This window comes from Copidosoma floridanum, unplaced genomic scaffold (assembly GCF_036245765.1).
Source record: "Copidosoma floridanum isolate Cflo_tuat_1 unplaced genomic scaffold, Cflo_Japanese_pri ptg000040l, whole genome shotgun sequence".
In the NCBI taxonomy this organism is placed as follows: Eukaryota; Metazoa; Arthropoda; class Insecta; order Hymenoptera; family Encyrtidae; genus Copidosoma; species Copidosoma floridanum.
Window position 1 is genome coordinate 6360996 of NW_028321917.1, and position 21309 is coordinate 6382304.

The following is a 21309-nucleotide window of genomic DNA, read 5'->3' on the forward strand; positions in this document are numbered from 1 at the left end:
GGCCAGTCCAAGACTGCATATTTCTTCGAATCTTCCGATGATTTCAAAACAACTTTCTACTGCCTATGCTGATTATATCTGTAACATTATCCTTACATCTATCACATATGCTCCCACACTTATTTGTAGTCCATACTTAATACCCAAAATATAATATTGTATACAGAAAATTAGGAAAAACCATCCTATAGTATTGCTTCCTCCAATAGAGTAGTATTACATGCCAGTGAATGTCCCTTCAGGACGTTCGTTGCACATAGGTTTTTTCTACAGCTTCCATTCAAACGTCAAACGTATATTGAAATAGCATAAAAAATACCCACGAACATTGCAGCTCGTTTGACTGTACCATTATTTTATATAAGTTTAAATTTTAAAAAATCGATATTTATCATGTGACCTTATGAAAAAATCACGTTATATGGCATTTATATGATTTATAGGAATCTTCCAATTTTTTGGGTTAAAAGATTACTTTAAGATAAACCTATCGAATTTTCAAATAGACCCCCCACAAGTTGGTTTTTAAATAAATTTTAAAATAGGGGATAAGGTGTGCGTAAAAGCATGTATGTGAGTACATCCACCGAAGAAAAACAATTGCTAGCTTTACTGCATACATTAGTGTTCCACCCACTTCTCTAAACTTTTCTCCCACTGACTATGTGAAAAACAGCTTTGAGTTAAAAAATCATTTCAATTCTGAGTGAAAAAATTGTGAAAGAATAAAATACAATAAAAATTAATTATTGTATTTGTACAATACAAAAAATTTTATTTTAATTTTTGAAAAATATTAAAAATTGTATAAGCAATCATTTGTTTATTGTAAAAGTAACAATTCAATTGTATACATACAAAAATTTCTTAATACATTGAAAAGCTGCTGTGCTAAAATCTACAAATTTCTAAATTTTTTAAAAAAACATTTAAAAGAAAAAATTATTTTATTAAATGAATTATTTATTAATTAAATTTACAATTACACCAAAGGAATAAATATTTATTAAATAAAAATTTACATAAAAAATTACGAAGTACACCATAATATGTAGTAATCGAATTTTTTATGTCAGCACCACTCATAGCAAAGTGTGTAAGGGCCTTGATAAGTGAACACAAGGTCGGAAGTTGAAATTTGTTTGGAAAATTTTTTTTTTCCTTTTTTTTTGAAACTGGTTAACAAAAAAAAAAATTTATAAAGCTCAAAATGTGAGGTGTGGTGTGGCGATATGTGGTGTAGAGGGGACCGGAAGTACGTCACGGGGGACGAGTAAAATTAATTCTTGCAGTCATAAAAATCAATAATGAAAGTATTAAAATTTAAGAAACTATGGAACTATGATTTTTATGCATCTCATTAAAAACTTCAAAATCACAAGTCATTATCCGTTCTAATAATAAAAAATTTTCAAAATTATAGAAAAAAATTGGATTGAGAAATAGAAACTTTCAACATTTCCTGTAATGGATATCGAATAATGCCTGTTCTAACACATTTTGTGATTTCAATTGGTGTTCGGTCAATGGCGTTATACTTACATCATATAATGAGTATACCAGTTTCTCAAATGATGAAATTAAAAAAAAAACTTTCCCTTGATTCCATATAGCATTTAAAAACTGCTGATCTTTTTCCTGTACATATTTTTTACGTATAGGTTCCTTATTGTCAAGTTGTTGTGCTGAGGATTTTTTTTATAATTTTGTAAAAAGTTTTTCGGGAAAAAAAAGTTCACTGCAGCCTGTTTCATACTACATATTGAATACATAACGAAATGATACTGATAGATACCTATATTGTCATTATCAATATTATTGGTCTTAATCTTCAGGAGAAAAGTGTTTACTACTTTACAAGTTACTTCCTGAATCAGAATAGTTCCCATTTGACTCAATGATCAAACGATCCAAGTAACGAATGACAGAATTTACTTCTATAGAACGTTCCCTGAATTTTTTTTTTTTTTTTTGGTAATTTTAATTTACTGACGCAATTCAGTACCTACATGAAGAGTTCATCTTGGTTAATATTCTCAAATTTCTTTACTGTTCGTTAAAACATGAACAACATGAACTTTTATTAATAAGTTATTTTACCTGCATGGCTTATTCAAATTGATTTTTTCTTACACCATTCATTTAAATGTAAGTCATATCAAATAATTTACAAAACCAAATATTGTGTCGGGCATACTTGATACTTTGATCTCATCCAATCGCATTTTTATTAACGTTTCTCGCCAAGATAATATTTTTATAGATACATAACATGTACAATAACCAAGCGTTTGAACTATAAAACGTTCAATTCTTTTAAGTACGAAATCATTCCTTTTCATTAGCGAACAAAACGTACCGTTGAGGTTTTTCACGTGTTTTTGATCACAACTCGTTAATTCAAGACCAACGTGTCAGCATTTATTTTTATGCCTGTCGTAAAAAAAGTTCGTGACAAAAATTAATAAAAGTAAAAATCCAATTACATTGTCCTCTCGGAAAGACAAAACGTTTGCTTGCTTCTCTGCAAAATTATGGTTTTTAAAACCAAAGAGACAGTAGTGGATGCACCGCACAAACAGCATTAAATATGTAATCAGGATTTGCTTAAAATTCTACTTTTTACCAAACAAAAGTTTTTCTTTAGATATGAATGTTCACATGATTCTGTAACCTATAACGCAAAATCCTTTATGCTAGCTTACCAAGAGTACTATGCGTGGACTCTCACTGAATCTTTCTCCACATTTGTTTGGAGATTATTTAGGAATAACAAAGCAGTTTACATTTACCAAATCAGTTTCTCATCTTGTGGTGCTGTTAGTGGTGAAGGTGACAATAATGGACTTCATTCAATAGGTCCGAACATTGGATAATGTTCGGCATACTGAGAAGCTTGAAATAACGGTGATCTAGATAGTTGATACATAGATCTTGCTCCTTTATTCACACACACAGGAAAAAATTTGTCTCCCGAAAAATAGGAAGTACCTTATCATGCCACAAGTACCTCAACAAATACTGTGAAAAGAAGTCAAGATTTATTAATTAATTTCTTAGAAGTAGCTGAAATATAAAGAAAATGTAATAAATGTATGTAATGTATTTAATACATTTTACATTTTATAGCTTGAAAGAGAAAAATTAATGTTGAAACTGAGAATCCCAGTTGAATGGGGCAATGTACACAAGACAGTTTTATTGCCGAAAAATTTTTCGATCTTTATTATTTTACCATTTTCAAGATTTTATTTTAAAATGTTGTGAGACAATGGTGGAATAAAACTTTGTACGATTAATTATTATACCTAAATGGACAGTATATTGATTTGTGCAACATTCTTTATAACTTTTAAAGTCGAGACACTTAACGTTATGTGGGTCAACAAGTTGAAACTTCTATGTAAATCTTTAAAAAAAATGTCTATTAACGTAATCTTTCTAAAATTTGTCAGGAATCTGCCACATACGTTCTAATTTTGACGAAAAAAAGTTTCAACGATATTTCAATACATTAAGATATCTATGGAACAACCTCAAGGTACTCCTGTTACTTTAAGCGTGTATTCGTCAGGAAGAGTTAGGGCACAGTTTACTTAACAATAAAAGTGTTGTAAAGAAACACGACATGGATATAGTTACCATATTTGAACAAAATCGCGTCTACAGATTTCAAGAAAAACTTTATGATGTTCTCATTTTTCGTCGTGTTTAACATGAACTAAATTTTAAGTTGTCAAAAAAGTTTATGTGCATCTGCAGTTATAGAAGTATTTGCACAGAAGTAAAAAAATTTGTTTTCGGTTCATAAACTACACTGATGCAGGAGACAAGGACGTACTGAGTACTCTGTCTTACGTCAGCTCGACTTTTTATGTGGAACGATGGTGTTTCACAAAATCGCTTCTATAAGCCATTCTACTCAAAATTATGATCTGAAACTTTGTACTTTCATGCTATATCATTAAAATCTTTAATTTTGAAAATTTACAACACACTTTTATCGAAAGAAGATCAGATTGACTATACCGTTTACGCTTTATTTTTGATCTCCCAAGAAAAAATGTATGCGACTTGATTTATACTCTAAGAAACTAGATACCTTGAAGAGTATTCTGAATTTTTTAAACCATATTAATAATACACTAATGAGGACTGGCAATTTAAACACAAATGCATTTTCCGTAATCAAGAGAGCAGACGTTTTTGGCCGCAGCTACATAGACGCGTCCACTCGCGTCCGCACGCGTTTGACGTCCGTGAAAATCCGTGCCTAGTTCTTTGCTGCCAACTTCAAATGAACTAACTCCCGAACGTATCCCGTATATTTACACTTTTTTGTAGTTTTTTTAAGGTTTGCACGTTGGCAGTGAAGAACTATAGGCACCATTCTGACGGACGTCAAACGCGTACGGACACGAGCGGACGCAGTCAGACGCGGTCGGACGCGTCTATGTAGCCACGGCTTTTTGGGCTTGATTAGAACAGCAGATTTCATCACGGTGCCTTATGGGTACATATACGTGCTTCCCTTAATGCCCCCCAGGGGCGTCACCCAACTCCCTTAAGATTCAGCGAAAGTTACCATAGTTGCTATTTTTTGGAGAAAGCATAACTTTCCTAAACTAAAACAGAAATCTGTCAAAAGTACACGAAACCCAATTATTTTTTTCTTCTCTACGTTGTTTTTGACTATTTGGGTACTAAAGTTATAAAATGATTTTGAAGTAGTCATGAACAATAAAAAACACATTAAGTATGTAATATGTAATGTATCAGCTAACATTATTAATTACAATTTTTTTGTTATGTTCCAGATGACAACAATGCAACAATCCTTCATTTGCATTTCTCTTCAACGGTACCGAGGTATACTGAAAGAGGTATACTTCAGCACACATACATTCAAATATGATGCAAGTATTGCGATGCACAATTAGCCTCCAGCTTAATTTTTTGGACTCTCAAAATGCTTTATGCTAATAACCATTAAAAATGAAAACATAAAACCGTACTTGAAATTATTTGAAGGTTATCTGCCAGAAATGTTAGTTGGATAAAACTTGAAGATTAACTGTCTCCACTAGAGGGCCTCATGAACCGTTCATAATAAAGTAAAACAAGAAGTACCACCATAATGAAGATATGTCGAAAAATTTATACAACTTTTCTGCAAATGATACTTACCCCGACACATCGTTTCAGCTTGACTGCGATGTTAACATGCCAATATTCTCGTTACTACATCAGGTCCTTTACACAATCATTTGTGTGGTTGGTCTACTGGGTAATACTTTGGTCATCTACGTGGTATTACGCTTTTCCAAAATGCAAACAGTTACGAATATCTACATCCTTAACCTGGCCCTGGCTGACGAGTGCTTCTTGATTGGCATACCATTTCTGGTTACAACCATGAGTCTCAAGGTTTGGGCATTTGGTAAAATCATGTGTAAAGTTTACATGACAACGACCAGCATTAACCAGTTCACGAGTAGTATATTTCTATTAATCATGAGCGCTGATCGGTACATTGCTGTATGCCATCCGATCTCTTCTACAAAACACCGGACACCATTTATTGCTAAAATAGTGTCAATTTCGGCATGGACACTTAGCGCTGTTTTTATGATACCCATTTACATGTACGCAAACGAAATGGAAACTCAAAAGGGCCAAATGAGTTGTAACATATACTGGCCTGATGACCAGGGAGGACAGAAAACCTTTACTCTGTACAGTTTTTTTCTAGGTTTTGCTGCACCCTCCACCCTTATTTCAATCTTTTATTTTTTGGTAACCAGAAAATTAAGGACAGTGGGCCCAAAAAACAAGTCAAAGGAGAAGAAAAAGTCTCATCGCAAAGTCACGAAACTAGTGCTCACTGTCATAGCTGTATTCTTCATTTGTTGGTCACCATATTGGTTTACTCAAATGGCATTAATTTATACAGAGCCAAATCAATGCCAATCTCATATTAGTATTACTATTTTTTTATTGGCTGGTTTTCTTAGCTACTCTAATAGCGCAATAAATCCAATACTTTATGCTTTTCTTAGCGAAAATTTCAAGAAAAGTTTTCTTAAAGCTTGCACCTGCATAACAGGACGGGACATTAACGCTACTTTACACATGCAGAATAGTGTATTTCCGCGTAAGACTAAAGCCAGTGTTAAACAAATCCAAAATAATGAGCTCATAGTATCAGGTACTTCAAAAAATGAAGATGAAGATGAAAATAAAGAAAATGAACTGGGACTTTTGGTTCGCAAGACCTCAACGACGACATTAACAATGACATCTCGGTCCAACATTACTGATGTAAGTGAAGTGAAGGATTTTTCAAGTCAGTATCAGGTTAAAAGTGAGGTAAAAAATCAACTTAATGAGCAGACGGAAGTGTAAAAATAAATATGCACACTTAGGGTGGTGTAATGAACATCCCTTGAAGGTACTTTATGGCACTGTCAACAACACAATAACCGTGTAGTTAACAATCAAACTTTATCAACTTTTATAGGTCTACGTGTTACAGTGACTAAGCTCAAATGTCGTAAAAGAAGCGCCCGTAAGTAAAAAATCATGGGCTTCATAGTTTTCGTGCTGTAAATGAGAACATTTTTATGACACCAAAATTTGAATTTTTCTTAGATTTGGTGAATTAAAAAAAAAAGATTTTGAAAAATGAGACAAAAATAACTTGCATTCAAATGTTTCAAGAATATACCGAGTATAACGTCTGTACCTAAAAGTATTGTGACTATTGGCCAAGCTCGTAATTGAAGTATTGATAATGATTTTTGTGAATTAAGTGAATAAAATAAGCAAACTTTTTTTATAAGTAATTTCATCATAATCGTAAAGAACGTTGATGTGCTGTATGAAAACCGTAATTTTTGTGAGGGAAATATAGTAGAAAAAAGGCAACAAATCATATAGAAAATCTATAAAACGCGTAACCTAATAAGAAAATATATTGACATGTACGAGTGTAATACCAATGATATTATAGAAAACAACACGTTAAAATATTATAAATGTGTATTATTGTCTTTCAATTTTTGTTCTCTGTGGTTTAAATACTTAGTGAGGTATATACGTCAAGTTTTTAAAGAGTCGTTATCTTCTTTTCTTAAAACAGCTGGAGGTTTAACAAAATCAGTAACCAAAACGTTTAATAGTTACTTATTGCAATTCATTACCAACTATTCTCTTAAAAAATTAAAGTTTGTCTCTATAAATCTGGGCATTGACTATCTTAGTAAGAGTTTTTTTCTACCACATTTTTAGAAAAATCATAAACTTTGTGATTGAGGAATTCAGTAAAGAAAAAATGTTAATCTAATCAGATTCCAATCCCACGTAATTTTGCACAGTCTTTGTTTTTCTAAGTAATGAGAATGAATACGTCAATTAGCATTGATGTCATTATGACAAAAAAAGACTTACATTATACAGTCAATCAATAAAAGGAGACAAAATTTTAGTAACATTAAGTGACGAATGTGACCTGAGGCGATGAAATCTTTGTTGCAAATACGCTAGTGGCAATAGATGTTCTCCTAATAAATATTTGAAGTTAAATAAAAACCTTAAAAATAGGAACTTCAAAGAAATATATCTTATAAAAGTTTTATTTGTAATTATTTTTTAAACAAAGATGATTTTGTTAATTGCTATTTCGTAATGTTGTAACAATTCTTTTTTTTTTTTTTTTCTATTATTGACCTAAATAGAACTTAATAAAGTGTCTTGATTACTTTATTTTATGACGTTGGATACTTAAATGAAATAATACAATATTGTTATAAGTTTTTTACATAATAAAACTAAATTTGATAAGAGAAAAAAAATGTGACAGTATTTGATGTTATCAATAAAATACATGATTGTATTGTAAATATTATAAAATTTGATCGTACAACATAAATTTTTTAATTACGATGGACTTTTCTCCTATTCGCTTTTACTCCATATACTTTAGGGATTAATAAACACGATATGAACTATAGTTAGTCATAGCACTTTATTTCCTGGTGCCGATTTCAAATCTATTAACTGTACCAAGTTTCGCTTTGCTATTCATAACAATGTAAATAAGCTATTATTTGTTTGTTGTGGTCTCTACTTGATGAAGATTTATTTTCAAATAATGGTATGAGAAATAATAACAACTACTTGACGTTTATTATTCAAAAACCCTTACACTTTGATTTATGTAAAAACATAGACACGTAACAGCTGCTTCACTACACTGTTTATGTTTTTGCATGAATAAAAGTGTGGAGATTTTTGAATAATAAACATGTTGTGTTTATTATTTCCTATACCGACGTTGAAACTATTACTTTAATTTTTAAGAAAACAAACCAAAACTCTAATAAAAAATATTTTCTGTTCAGAAAGCGTTGTCAATTATTTATTATCATTTTATTTATTTCAGAATTATAATTGTAAAATAAAATTTTGTGTAGTTTCTTTTGTAAAAGTCTCTCCTCAGAAATACAAAACAGAAAATATACGTAAACAAAGTCAAATTAGCACGAACATAATATATAAATCACTGTTACAAGCACGTCAGTAAATGATTATTGCAAAATAGAAAAATTTTGTAAGGCAGGATAAATTCTCAAGTATAAATATAAAAGTACTAGCGGCCCCCCGTCTCGGCTTCGCCCAAGACTTACTAAATGGAACACCGTCATGTGTTAACATGTAATGTGAAATGTTTTCAGTTAGAAATTTTACAGCTATTCCTGACACATCTCAGAACAAAAATCTTCTTATTAAAAATATGTTTGTTCGCAATTCATACAGTTTATTTGGTGAAATAATAAGCTGTAAAAATTTAAAAAAATTTAATTATGCTCAAAAGTACCGTGCATTCCTTATGCCATAAAATAATCGTTGGCCCTAGAATATTCTGGAATACATGAAAAAATCGGAAATATTTAAGAGATTACTGTGCGGGTACTAATTAAAGAGCAGATCTCTCGCGCAATGGATTATTTATTAGTCTGCCCCTGCTTACAAAAGTCTTGACCGTACCAAATGTCGCAAGAGAGCAAGTTAAAAGAAAAACGTTTTATGCATCTAATGAATACAATTTCAGGTGTTAATAAACTGACGCAGAACATTTGTTGAGCTTGAAACAGCAGGGGTAGACTAATAAATAATCCATTGAGTGAGAGATCTGCTTTTTAATTAGTACCCACAAAGTAATTTCTTAAATCTTTCAGATTTTTAAGTATGTAGAATATGAATTTGTATTTTTGTGGCGATAAAAAATGTAGAATCGATGCTCCAGGACTTTGTTGCTCTGATGATAAAGTTGTGTGATGAGAGAAAAGAATTTTTTTTTAGTATATACATTTTAGGAGTTTTAAGTGTTTTACAGCTTTAAAAAATAGCCCTTTTTTTAGATTATGCGGAAAAATTGCAAATCAACGGCCCTTTAGGGCCAACGATTATTTTATGGCATAAGGAATGCACGGTACTTTTGAGCATAATCACATTTTTTGGTATTTTTTACAACTTATTATTTGACCAAATAAACTGTATGGATTCCGAACAAATATATTTTTAATAAGAAGATTTTTGTTCTGAGAAGTGTCAGGAATAGATGTAAAATTTCTAACTGAAAACATTTCACATTACATGTTAACACATGACGGTGTTCCATTTAGTAAGTCTTGGGCGAAGCTGAGACAGGGGGACGCTAGTACATTAATATACATTAAATACAGACGTTGTGATCATCATATTTTAAATGATAATACTTTATGTGACAATTTATTTGATAAAAGGCTACTCATGTATTATTTTACCACTAATAATTTTCCAACAACGTACATGAGAATAAAGCGTGAACAATTTTTTTGTAATAGTGTGCAGAAAATGGGTGTTTTTTACATTTTTTTCAGTATGAAAAATCAAATTTTGATCTCAGTACTTTTCAAGTTTATCTGTTTGAATTCAAATGTCTGTACTTAATTATTTTAATATATTTATAATTAAAAATTGTAGTGGCGAAAGAGTCAGCACGATCTGGATGAATTAGGATCTGCGAACTGCTTTTATCTCGCCTAATTAACCATATCATGCATAGCTGACAACATTTCAAAGGAAAACTTTATAATGGATGAGAAATTACACGTCCAGAAAATATTTACTCTGGCATTCGTTTGCTTCATTCCCTTTTTTTATTATTAAGAGTCTGTTATTGCAAAAGAATTCTGTTTCCAACTTTACTTTAATGTTGTAAACTTTTTTAGATTTGTCTACTCAAAAATTTTTAAGTGGTAACATATACTTTTGCATTGAATCTCTTGACTAGGTGTACGAATAGCTTTTAATTAAATAATTTATCTTTGTAACAACAACATTTTTAAACAAAATCAATATTATTAAATCTTAAACTTTGTCAATGTTAATTGAACATCTTTAAAAAAAAAAAATAGAATAAAAACAAAAAGAATATGGAAGAACAGTTCATTTCTGCTGAAACAAAGTTGATGTAACATAGTGGGTGAAAGTCACGCTGCAGGTAAATCTTCAACGAAGAAATACGTCTTTGCAACATCAAGCAAGGTTGACTGATAGACGTATAAACTTTTTTTTACAGCCATGCTACAGCAGTTCTTTATCGCTATGTTCATGGATACTACAAAGCCATGTCAAATTGCAACAGAACAAGTAAGGATCTCAAAAGATTAAAAGCATTCACGTTTTATGATCATTTTTTGTGCAACGGGCCAAAAACATTTATCTTTTACTTTATAATATTACTTTTTCAAACGGTAAACTAGACGATATGAACAGTATAAAATGAGTTTCATCTATTTAATAGCAAACGTGTACGTAAGTATAAGGACATCTCGATGAATACAAACCGTGAATCTCGTTTTTCATATATTATTATGTCTGACATAAAAAAGTTATCCATTCTGATGTAAGCAAAATATAATTTTTTTAAAGTTGCTTCTCCCCTGCGAGCGGATGGATATGTCAGAGAATGTTATGGAAAATATCTCACTGTTTTGAAAAATTTTCAAACTGTTTATTACGAGGGTGCAAGGGAAGATGCAAGTATAACTAGTTATACATTCTATCACTTGAAATTATTCAGACAAACATTGAAAGAAATTATTTAAAGTTCTATTATATTCACATTCTTACTTGCTTTTGACACAAGTGTTACCATCAACTAGCACAGTATTGAGTCTTGAGCAAATATTTTTGTTAATCCAACACGATTATGCTTAAAGTAACCGAATGTTTTAAAAGTTCTATCGAGAAACTTCTAATTTTACTTAAAATAACAAGTTTTGGATATTAATAAAAAAAAAAAATATTGATCAAATAGAGCTGAAAGACATTTTACCAAATTATAATACCATGGGTGCAAAGTAAAAAAACCTCGCCAAGACAAGATCTAGACAAAACATGATTTTGATGTGTCAAGACTAAGACAGGAGACGTTTTTACAAGGATTTTCTAGAGCAACACTCATTATTTTGATACGTATTGTCTTGTCCTGTCCAGTAAGCGAGAAGGAGCAATAAATTGCTTCGCACTTGAGGACAGCGACGAGAGCTGTCCACTTGGAGCATCTATATGACCACCATGTACGTGGTAGTATACCTGATGGTAGAAGACAGAGACTACAACCAATCGAAAAGTGTTGTAGTGGTCGCAGAATAGATATAGTACTGCAGGGAACACCCGAGCTTGGTAAGTGTGAAGGGTATCCTTTGACCATGTGTCGTTTCAAGAAACGACGCGGCAAAGTATCTCTCCTCTTGTACTTGACGGAAAAAAAGCAGCAGGTTCAGATAAATTTTCCAGTAGGTAAGTATAGCAACGTCTGCAGTAGCGAAGATAAGGAAGAATATATGTATAGGAAGAGGAGAATAAAGAGCTAATTGAACTCTTGGTTGCTGAACTGAATGCCAAACCAAGCACCTGTGCTGGTAAATGACTCTCGTATTCTTTTACTTTTTCTCTGCTCTACTATCCTTTATTGCTACTGATGCTCTTCCTTTTTTTAGTTTCGATTTAGACTACTTTGTTATTTTTTTTGAGCTAATTTGATCGACAAAGCGTTAAATAATTAAATGTTGTGAGGTGTCGCCAGGAGTGCATCTCTATAGTGACATAAAAACGATTGTAATCTAACTGCAAAACGCTAAAGCTAAGGCTAAAGTTGCTAGGTTATACACAACTTCTGTTGTTGCCTTTCAGACATTTAATTTTTCACCTTAGTAATTTAAAATTTTAAAGAGAAAAAAAAAGTTTCTGGCGTTACGTGATCTATCAGTAAATGGAATTATTACCTAGGAGTAAATATTTAATACCTTAATGGTTAAAAGTAAAGTAATTTTATAGCCAAAATTAATAATTGTATTGATTTAGCAAACTCATTTTTTATCAATCAAGCAAAAAATCCTCTTGGCAATCTGTTAAAATACATTGAGCTTCTATGTTAAAGTCTGGAAATACAAAAAAAAAAGATTTTTTCTACCTCGGGCGCTTTGAGAGGCTGGTGTGCCAATGGTAGAAAAATAGGATTTATCACATAAGCGTCATCGCTCCATGGCTACCTTGCGTCCCTTGGGTCTTGCTTAGCAGGTCCCTCGAGCCATAAAATAGCCCCATAGAGACGATGACACTCATCCAACGAAAACTACTAAAAAATTCATTTTGTTTAATTTGATTAAAGACTATATTAAAGTGGTATTTGCTGGGAATGCAGTAGCTCAGGTACATACAAGTTTACTTTAAATTAGAATCAGATCTTTTTACATATAGTATGAAGCAGCTTCAACTAAATGATACTTATAGGCGTTGCGTTTGATATCGAGTCAGGTAAGTTAAGCTTAGGTATATTTTTTTATTGTATGCATGAAAGATCACCAGCTACATATAATTTGGTAGATAGTATTTTTTTAAATTATGAATTTAATACAATGATACAAGATTGGCTGTATGTAGTATAAAAAAAATGGTACTTCAACAGCTCATAAAGAATGACTGTAATACGTTGTATATCATTGGAAATTAAACTTTAAAATAATTATTTTAACTACTAATAATTAAAAAAATTTTTTTTTAAATACATTTATATTTTGACCGAATCAACTATTGATCTTACTTCTTTGCAAGGTCAAAAGTCCGTGTTTCTACGGTCATTGACGGGAAGAAAATAGGATTATTTATCAATGACTCATAATGAAAGCAGTAAAAATGTTAAACCATAACTATTCTCTATTTTACACATTGCAATGTATGTATACATATAATGCAATTATTTGGTACAATCAGTTATAAAATATATTTAACAACAATTGTTAACTCATAAACGTTAGAGTTTATATCTCGATTTCATGGTAGCACTTTGTTGTAAAAAAAATTTTTTTTTCGATCAATACTAACTTTATTTTACGAAAAAACAAAAGTCGAGTCATGTAACAAAACACAAAATGTAACAAAAGCTCATGAGGTTACGTTAATACCAGTTCTTGCAGATAAAAGCTGATTGTCTCAGCATTCTAAATGCAACTCTGTTAACCAATGGAACAATTGATCGAGTAAACGTGACCTTATTGCAGAAACACAGATGTTTTCTAAATTAGCGTCTTCAGCACTTTGTTTCCCCAAGCATTCAATTAGCTAATTCTGTACCATCTATAGTCTATATTTACATTGCTTAATCAGGAGAAAGTACCAGAAAAAAAGGTGTAAAAGAAGAAAGAGGATAGCAATATGTTTTACTAGCCCATCGACTCTTGTTCATTATTCATCGCCATTTTTGTTAATATTAAGCGGGTTTCTGATTTTGTTTCTACCGTTAGTGTTTAAAAAACATTTTTTCATTGCATAAGATTTTACTAAGTACATACCACGACTTTGATATGATGTGACGTTTCTCCACACGACTTCTTAATTATTATTCTGATGTTTTTTTTAATAGATGAATGTAATTTTACGAAATATTTGATCATTAAAGAAAGCTTATGATGTTATGAGGAACAATTTTGTAGGAAGACTTTTGCATGCATTGCACATTTTTTAATTATTTTTATAACTTACACATTTCTTGTATAGTATACTAAAGTAAATAATTAAACTAAATCAAACTATGGGATTGTACTAAGTGACGCAGTTGACATTATGTTCTTTGTATCCGGCTGACTAGCCGTAATTATGCAGTCACTCATATATATGTATACATATACATAAGCATACTCGAACCTCATCCTTAATCATTTATTGTTGAAAAATGATACCTCGTTATCTCCCCTCTCTCGTTTCTCTCTCTCTCTCTCTCTCTCTCTTTATCTCAATCTCTATTTTTTTCTTCACAAACATGCAGCAGTGTCATAAAGATGGGTATAGTAAAAACTCGTACTTGCTTAGGATATAACCATACATTTATAACCTTTTTCATACTGTAATCGTCGAACAAGACTGGTGATAACAATTGAGGACATCACATTGTACAACAACTCCAATATACCGATTGATGCACCCACACTTCCTGCAATACGTACGAAAAGCTGATTCTTTCAAGAATTCTCGTTATCGCCACGCACTTGTAATAACAACGATGTGCTAGTCTATTTCTATTCTCAACTCTTTTTTTAAATTTCTTTTTACTACTACTATCTCTGTCATTACGATTATTATCGTTATTGTTTTTGTTATTTCAGCATTTGCACATTCAACTGTACATGATTAGTAGAATAAAGCATCACTGCAACAATGAATCAAGGGGTTACTTATTAATTAAATTAGCTAATTACTCAAAGATGTGGATGATAAAATAAAAATAAACCTAATGCGATAAGTTGGGGTTCATATTTGTCTGTGTAGGTAACAATTAAAAAATTAGTAAAACATGCCTAGTTGAATCAAAATCAATCTAAAGAATATTATATGGCAGAAATAATTGCACTACATTCACTATGTGCATACTCATACATTGACACATACAGCAAGGAATCTTTTAAAAACTTCAGGCTTCTATTAGTCCTAGGAAGAGGTGCTTTCATTAATGAATTAAGAGTTACTGAGAATTATTGAACAGTACTATTCTTTATATGCAACGCAAAGCCACACAGAGTTTTGCATAATGGTCCTTTTATCATAGTAAAATAAAAAAAACATTAAAATTGCGTTGTAATAACATTCTAATTTTCAAATGTTTTTATCTGTTCTTTACAGAAGAAAGCAAAAGAATGTTGACAGTTACTAGATAGAAGAAAAAAAATTGAGGAAAGTGCAAAAGTTCCAACAAGTTTTTTCTCACTCTCTCGACATCCTGGCAGTGCTCCGCGAGAATAAAACACCCTCCAGCCTGAGTGGTTCATCTGTTGCGTCTAGTTGTTGCTCTTGACTAATCGACTATGACCGTTTCATTTATAGCCAGCTTGAAATCTTTTCTATGCATGCAAGCACGTGCACATCACAAGAGCATGCTTATGATTATATCTATTAGTTACTAATTCGAAACCTTATTGGCTTTCGATCCACTTACATCGTAAATGGTCTTCGTGAACTCCAAAAGAAGATTCTGGAATAGGCATCCAGTTCCATATAAAGGTACAAACAGTGCGTAACAACAGTTGTAATGTAGAATAGGACTTGCTTGTCCAGCTGAAAATTGACGCCCTGCATAGAGAGATGTAGAAACGACTAATCGTCTATATCAACAGGGCTACAACAAACAACCAGTATTCGTTATGTGCCAGCAAAAACTAGGGAGGACGAAGGCTGGCAAGGATATGACGCATGAATAATGGTTGATTATTTGTTTCTTTTTTTTTTGTTTTACTTTTGCTCTGTTATCAAAAAACGAGAGATAGAAAGAATGTATACAGGGTCATCTACTCGTTTTCTTCTGTTTGACACACCAGTAATACGGACCCTTTGATATATATCTAAAAAAGAAAGAGTTCATTTATTTTTTTGCTGGATCTTCTACCTCTCGTTACATACACGTACTCTAAAATTAGAAAAAAATCTGATTTTCAACTAATCAAAAGTAATGAAAACTCTTTGCACTAATGAATTGTGAGTATCTGGTGTGTAAAAAAAGCCAGAAATAGGAGTAAGAGCTAAATGCGGTACTACTATCACAGCAGCTTTATAGAATGAAAGCTAACAGCAATGTGCAATTTGTACAGTACAGAAAATCAGAGCAGAACTAGAGGAGTGGAGTGAGAAAGAACCCGCTAGTATTATATATTTGCATACAAACGTGTACACAAATACTTCGAGAAATCTACCATACGTGCCCACCCATTCAGGACTTTGTATACACCATGATCTACATATACTCTTATTCCACTTCTTTAGCTCCTGCTATGCACTGGTACAAAGCCAACAAATTTATTCCAGCATTTTTCTCTGTTATCATAATTACCACCTGTCAAAAATACATTTGAAGTTCAAACATATCATGGTTTTATATACCAGCTTGTTTATTACGTGGCTGGATCTTGCCTAGTAATTCCTTGCCCAATTATTGCATACTAGAAAATGGACCTCTCTTCCTTTCATTACTGTTCCTTACGGACTATCAAAAGAGATCTGCTCGTTAATGACCAGAAATCTAGGGCTATATAGTTAGGTACTGAAAATTTTTAAGCAACACTTGTTGAGGGAAAGATGCCTAATATTGAACTAAAAAATATTTTTCTGATATATTTTAGACAAGCTTGTTTTAGACTTGGTAAATGCATGAAAGCCGGACGAAGGTTTGTTATATAGGCATCCAAAAATTTGAATATGTACAACACCTGTGTAGTGCAAGCTTAAATTTATTCCATTGAAGTTCCGTATACAATATCTCATACACAGTTTCTTAGCATTTGCTGCTACATCAGTGTATCCCAAAATGATCATCAATTCTCGTCATTCGTGAAACCCACTGAAAGGGCAGCAAGAAATAGTTGCCTTACCTTAGTTCAGCAGACTGTGAAGCTTCAACATTTCTGAATGGCTTTATTTAAAATTGAATTATTGAAACTGTAAAATCAGATATAAGTCAGTGTTTAAGTTTAAATCGACAAACGGACTTTTGGAAAACAAATCTACATACTACTTTTGGAACGTCCTAAACTAGTCGTTTGAAGATTCATTTTTGTAACTCTCTAGTACAGAATTTATGTTGATCCTAAAATGTTACATCTGTTTATTAGAAGTGTACTATTTGAATAAATATACCATTGTATTTCAATGTAATTTTATCACATTTTTTAAGAATTATTAATTAATAGTTTTTCAATACTTTAACATTGTATTTGACCTAATATTTTATTTTTGTATGTTTTGTATCTGGAAAGTCTCTTGTTAATGTTAAAACTACTTCATCATGAATATATTACGGATCCTGAGTCCTTAGCTTTCAAATAAAGAATGTGAATCGGCTCCTGAACCATACTTCACAATTGTTTCTTTCACTGTACGTTGACATTTGTGGTTTTTATTGATTTGTAGGACTCAGACGTGTGTATGGATACAAAAATATAATGGACAAATCAGGATTGAACATATCCTAAAATGAGATAGAATAATCGTCGCAAAAGAGGGTAAATAAGTATATTTCTTCGAAACTTTCGAATAGAATCCGATGTCACGAAGTTTTGGTCACGCTTCTAACATAATTAGAGACATACTCACGTCGCATCGTACACGTGCGCGCATTTCGTACTATTATTACGTTGTGGACGAGTGACCGATCGGGCCAAGTTTAGCGCGCGTACGTGGGAATTAATCCCTAGAAAATGAGGGATGCGAAGGGATATAGTAAATACGTACGTGCTTTGCCACATGATGGTATAATACTTGTTGGTGTACGTGTTTTACAGGCAGATAGTGATGTCTTTATTGACGAAAAGAAGGCTTTTAGTTTGTTATTGTTGAATATTCTTGCCTCAAGGTCCAAAACTATTGTAATTAACTGTTATGTACCCCACGAAATAATTTGATTTTTGAAGCTCACGGTTGCTCTTGTGATAAATTCATATACCTGTAGTTTAATGTGTGCTTGGTTATCATACATCCAACTACAATAACTTACTTTGTTATTGTCGATGTGCATTTTAAAAATGCCAGTTTTTAATGTTCAAACATGAGAAAGTGAGCCCATGAGATCAATTATTGCAACTCTTTGTAAGCAAACACTATGAAAAATTATCTCATGTGTCTTGTAATGATTGTTACTGACATAAACGTACTTTTCCATAAGCCATACCTAACAGACATCAATGTCTTTATTCATATATTAGCCTACATAGACATCAGGATCAAAGCTTATTCAAGTTTGAGTAAGTAAAGCAAGAAAAAAAACTAGTAATATCAAACAAAATTAGAGTAATGATCAAATTTTAAGGAGGTAGGGAGGAGAAGTGTTGTGAGACATCCCGAATGCTAGCATCCTTTTCGGACTGTCTATTGTTTTTGTTAATTTTTCCACCTTTATGTATTTGACAGTTACAGCTGCGTCTATTGAGGCTTGTTCTCTTTCGTAGGTTAACTATTGTTTTATCCACCAATTTTGATGACAATATATTTGTTAAAACAATGTCACTGGTTACGTTAATCCATGTGTCTTCTAATAAAAAAAAATTGATATTTAGTAAAAGTACCTTAAAAATTGATATTTTAGTTAGAGTAACTTGCTGTACCCTAATCAGTCCAGGTTTGTATGGATTTTTAATTACTTTAGTGCTGATTTAAAAAAAAAGTCTATCTATCAAGGAAGTAGTGATATATTTTGCCAATAGTGTGTCTTTCTTTTTTTTAAAAAAGGTTGCTCAGCTGTACCTTAATCAAAAGTAACATTTATCAGTCACATATTTGACTTCATGTTATCTTACAAATTTGTTTTTAAATAATCATCCTATAATAACTGGATACATATTTTACTATGAAAATAAATGCTCTATCACTTATCATAGACATTCTGTCATATTGTATCATAAATTAGTTGATACGGTTAAAAGAGATTCATTGTATAACTTGAAAATAATCCTTCAGGCATTTACAGATATCGTTATCTATTGCACATTGATTTCGTTAGTGACTAATAAATATTTCCATTTGACCCTCTTAGACAAATGATTTTATCTTGTTTCACTGTATTAAAAAAAAAGGTAAAATCAAGATACTTTACAATCAGTATTTTCGTTCACGCAAATACATACAATAAAAGTTACACATTTTTATATTAATAATAATAATAATAATAATAATTATTATTATTATTATTATAATTACAATAATAACAACAATAATATTAATAATTATAATAATGATTATTATTATAATAATAATAATTATAACCATAATAATACTGATAATATCAGATGTATGCGTGTATGGAAATAGATAAATAAAATGATAATACTCAATTTACAATTAAATTTACGCGTTTATTCAAACAATTCTATCTCTTTCTATCTACGTTATCTTTAAAAATTTTGACAAGATACAAACAAATTAAATTAAAATTATATAAATTAGTGTAAGAACAAAAAAAAAGCCTTAGTCACTAGCACTTTTTTAATCTCAGACAGACCCGGCAGAACTGGCATGGAGAGTCAACTACACAAAGTTCACGTAGACTCACAGCGTTATCTTAAACTGTACAAATACTGAAATTAGCACCGAGCCCCAAATACAAATCTCACAGATGATTATAATAATTGAATTAATAGTAGTGTTACAGATACAAGTATAGGTGACTTATATCCCTAATGTCACAGATATAAGTATAGGTGACTTACATCTGTAATGTCCCTGTAAGGGTTCTTTTCCGCTGTTTAGGTAAGTAAGGTAAGGAGACGATATCCCGTTGCAGGTATTCGGTAAGGAGACAATATCCCGTTTAGTATATTCTTTATTAAAGGCTTAGGTCTAGTTACAGTGTAAGTTGTTGGTCAATTGCTGATTAGGTGTTGTTTTCCTCTTTATATAGCTTTTCACTACCATTGTGTTGGAAGTAGTGATGAAGAACCCTGTGGAATTTCATATAAGTAGGTGTTCCGAGTTTAATAGTTTGCTGGTACAGTATTTTTGCAATTGTCTAGGGGTATTAAGGAGCGATTCGTGGTGGCGTGGTGCTGATGACCACCTGAATTTGCGCCTTTTGGCGCGCATGTGAGGACATTGACGTTTCAAACTAAAGCTAGCTGACGTCCGTAACAGTAATAATAATAATAATAATAATAATAATAATAATAATAATAATAATAACAACAATAGTAATAATAATAATGATAACAATAGTAATAATAATAATAATAATAATAATAATAATAACTACAACAATAATAATTATAATAATAACTATTATAATAATAATAATAATAATAACAATAGTAGTAATAATAATAATAATAATAACAATAATAATAATAATAATAATAGTAACTGATTTTTAAATCATAAACGATGATATCGACTATTATCGTAACAATAATGACAACACAGACAATGATAACATACACTTTAACGATACATAACATTTTTTCCTTCAAACGTACGCTGACTTAAAATTCGTTGTTCTGACAACTGTCTGTAGAATATTTGCTTCTTGTTGTGCAAAAATGTCTTTTGAAATTATTTACTTGAAGCTTTAGATTCATTTTTGGAATAGATAAAACAATTGTTTCAACGAAGAAGTTGCATGCCCCATATTACTTTCAAAACTTCGTTGGATTATGCACTCACATATTCAATAAATTCGCTTCCCCATCACAGCGCATCCAGTGTAACTCTCGCATTCTTATTTTTTTCTCCAAAAATAAAAGCAACACTAGTAATACCGAAAGATTGCGGGCCTTAACAGTGCATCGATGTCTCATTTTTTTCCTTTTTTTCCTATGATCCCCCCGTAGTAACTATACATGAACATCAAGTTTTCCTTGTCTGTGAGGACCGCTTTTTCTCTTTTGTGCTACACTCGTCGCATTTATTCCAGATAACGTCACTGCCCCTCCTTAACATCTACTTCTCCAATGGAAGTTATCGGATATTGTGAAGTGCGGCCGTTATTCGACCTGCTCGTGTGAAATGACTTTGTTTGTTTGAAAAAAGTGGGCGAATATAGGGAGGAAAAAAAAATTTAACATGACTGTACTATTCGAGGGTTTTATTTACTGCATAGTGCAGTTATAAACGAAACTGATTCTTTTTTTCGATATCACATGCATATCGTTTTATTGCACAACGGATGAAAAAAAGCTCAAGAGAGTAAAGGTACTCATAGCGATTTCATAGAACTTTTGCCATTCAACTTTA

General features: G+C 31.6%; 1 protein-coding gene across 1 annotated transcript; it reads left to right on the forward strand.

Moving 5' to 3' along the window:
* Positions 1 to 4973: 4973 nt before the first annotated feature.
* LOC106642181 (somatostatin receptor type 2-like) lies at positions 4974 to 6672 on the forward strand. The gene is made up of 2 exons (XM_014356885.3): positions 4974 to 6568; positions 6652 to 6672. The coding sequence occupies exon 1, from the start codon at positions 5146 to 5148 to the stop codon at positions 6403 to 6405; it is 1260 nt and encodes a 419-aa protein (XP_014212371.3). The 5' UTR covers positions 4974 to 5145; the 3' UTR covers positions 6406 to 6568; positions 6652 to 6672.
* The last annotated feature ends 14637 nt before the right edge of the window (positions 6673 to 21309 follow it).